The sequence below is a fragment of the Nothobranchius furzeri genome, chromosome 6, assembly GCF_043380555.1.
Source record: "Nothobranchius furzeri strain GRZ-AD chromosome 6, NfurGRZ-RIMD1, whole genome shotgun sequence".
In the NCBI taxonomy this organism is placed as follows: domain Eukaryota; kingdom Metazoa; phylum Chordata; class Actinopteri; order Cyprinodontiformes; family Nothobranchiidae; genus Nothobranchius; species Nothobranchius furzeri.
This window is the reverse complement of record NC_091746.1, coordinates 29,897,478-29,900,145: the sequence shown is the minus strand read 5'-3', so window position 1 is coordinate 29,900,145 and position 2,668 is coordinate 29,897,478. Positions and strand designations below refer to the sequence as shown.

The 2,668-nt window shown below is 53.1% G+C and overlaps 1 protein-coding gene across 1 annotated transcript in view; it reads left to right on the top strand.

Moving 5' to 3' along the window:
- Window positions 1-2,463, top strand: part of LOC107394265 (docking protein 1) — a 4,938-nt gene extending 2,475 nt beyond the window's left edge. Inside the window, exons 3-7 of the mRNA XM_015973146.3 lie at window positions 219-355; window positions 425-529; window positions 831-894; window positions 1,051-1,223; window positions 1,295-2,463. Of these exons, the coding sequence (XP_015828632.3) occupies window positions 219-355; window positions 425-529; window positions 831-894; window positions 1,051-1,223; window positions 1,295-2,134 (1,319 nt within the window). The 3' untranslated portion in view covers window positions 2,135-2,463. The remainder of the gene's footprint in view (window positions 1-218; window positions 356-424; window positions 530-830; window positions 895-1,050; window positions 1,224-1,294) is intronic.
- Window positions 2,464-2,668: the final 205 nt, after the last annotated feature.

Sequence of the window (2,668 nt, the reverse complement as noted above, 5' to 3'; positions counted from 1 at the left end):
GTGAAAGTCTGTGTTTCTGACACGATCAGTGGGAGAAAAGGTTTCCTGGTCAGGAGGACTTTCAGGGTCTGAATTCCCAGGTTGGAGAAGTTTGTTTTGCTTTCCCAGAGAGACTGGTTCTGAGTCCAGCTCAGTCGGTCGGAATCCCCTCAGCTGTTTTCCAGGTCCAGCTGCAAACATCTGTAACTCTTTCTGCCCGTTCACTCTCTGTCCTCCAGGAGGAGGTCCAGGTGGTGACCTCGGCACCGTGGTCCGTAGATACCAGAGTCCCGGAGACAGGAAGGTGAAAGTTATCCAGCTGTCGGAGATCCTCAACATCCTCCGCCTCCCCCCGAACGCAGAAGCCTGTCCCATGGTCCGACCCTCAGACTGTCTCATGCATCGGTTTGATGAACATCACGCAAACGTCTCTGTCTGTCTGCAGGAGAACATGTCCGCCTTCTGTGTGGAGACTCAGGACAAGACGCTGGTGTTTGCTGCTCTCAGAGATGAAAGTGTGGACTGGGTGGAAAAGCTGGTCAGCAGCCAGGTATCTCCTCCTACACGCTCACACCGGGACGGCAGGGAAACTCGCTCCACTTCAGATGGGTCAAGTCAGAATTACTCTTATTTAAGCCCAAAACTCGAACGCCTGTCCCGTCCGACAACGTGGACATTTAAAAAGTTACAAGCTTAAAATCTAAATGAACATCAAACAGAGAAGAACCAGCTCCGGAGGAGGCGTGTTTAATCCGTGGACGTGCACTAGAAGATCGTTACGTCCTCCGTCTGTTCATCCGGTTCTGATTGGTCATCTGGTCACTTTTTAATAAAGAAACTGTTTTTGGCAGAGGGCGGTCGGTGTGGGGGCGCTCCAGATGGAGGAGAACCAGATCTACGCCTCCACAGCTGAAGGTGAATCTTTGATCTTTAGGTTTTCATCAGCATCGTCACCTGTAATCGTGTCAGCTTTAAAACTGGGACGAGGATGAGACGCGTGCACAGATTTGCTTCTGATTCAGGCTTCTGCAGTCTGGTGGACAGTCAGCTGACTAAATCTTTGGTCTGCAGATCCTCTGTTCTGGGTGGTGGTTCAGAGGACGGATGCAGCGATCCGAAGCAACCTGCAGGGGTCCTACTGGCTGCAGGTGGAACCACAGGTGCTGCTGCTGAAAGAACCAGAGAACCGGAAGACAGTCCGAGCGTGGCCGTACGAGCTGCTGCGGCGATATGGAAGCGACGAGGTTGTTTGTGGGTCTTGGTGGAGGTTTTGATGTTGAGTATTCGTTTGTTTACTGTTGCTTCCTGTCTCCAGGTGGTTTTTACCATCGAAACAGGCCGGCGCTGCGACTGTGGGCCCGGAACCTTCTCCTTCGAGACTCGACAGGCGGAGAAAATATTCTCTCTGATCCAGAACAACATCAAACACAAGAGCTCTACAGGAAACCAGACCCAGGAGCCTGAGAAGGTTACTGGGACCAGCACCATGGCTCGGTCCCCCCTCCCCAGTACCCCTGGCGGGACCACCATGGCTTCCCACCTGGAGCACAAACCAAGAACTCAGGGCTGGAGATCTCCGCTGGTCAGCAGGTCTGCAAAGACCCTGGAGGATTCGGGGGGTCTGTCTGACGGTGCGCCTGCTCCCATCACCCTCATGCCCCTCCCACTGGTCCCAACTGCAAAAAGCAATCACAGCACTCAATCAGAAGCCATTTACGCCAATCCAACCATTTGTGTCCCATCTGTGCCTCAGCCAATCACGGCTCAGTATGTCGACCCGGCCAGTATTCTCCCTGTAAGAGCGCCACTGTCAGGAGAACCCAACCCTCCCAGCACAGATCCACATCCTGGACTCCATGACTCGGTTTACTCCGAGGTTTACGACAAAATCAGTCTGGACCAGAACCTCCTCCTGGGCTCCAGAAACACCTGCATGGAGCCCATTTACTCAGAACCAGTCAGCAGCACCGACACGGGTCCAGAGGCCAGAGAGACCAAGCCTGACCCATTCGCCCACCTTTACGCTCAGGTCTGTAAAGCATCCAGTAGAACCTCCACCACATCTGCTTCACCCCCCTCCATCGCCATTAGAACAAAAGCCCCCCCAGATGAAACATCTGATGATGTCATCTATGAAAACCTGGGAGTGGTCTAATCAGACACGTTTGAGACCAGAACACAGAACTTTTGTCAGAACCGAGACTCGTTTTAAATCTCGCTTCATCTGCTGAGGAACCACATCTGATCCGAGGTTTCTGAGGAGGGAAAAGCACCGTTCCCAGTTTCAGATACGAATAATGGAGCTGGTGCCGGCCCAGCCCACCTGAGCCTGACTCTGTAAACTCACCACACACAGGAAAGAGATCTTCTGTGTTGCTGCAACTAGTTTAAGCAGCTTTGTTGTCTCTCTGGGTGTTTCTGATTGGTTTAATCAGCTGTTCTGTGATGTTGGTGCTCATTATTAGAATAAACCGTCCAAGTGCCGTCTGGTGTTGTCCACTCATCTGGGTCCAGGTTGCAGGGGTAACACCCCAGCAGACCAACCGTCCTTACCCCAACAGCTCCCACCGGCAGGATCTCCAGCATGGAGATATAATCCTTCATTGTGTCCAGGGCTGACCCAGGGGCCTCCTGCCATCTGGACCTGCCTGACCAGGCCACCTCAGCAGGCTCCTTTCGACGGTGATCG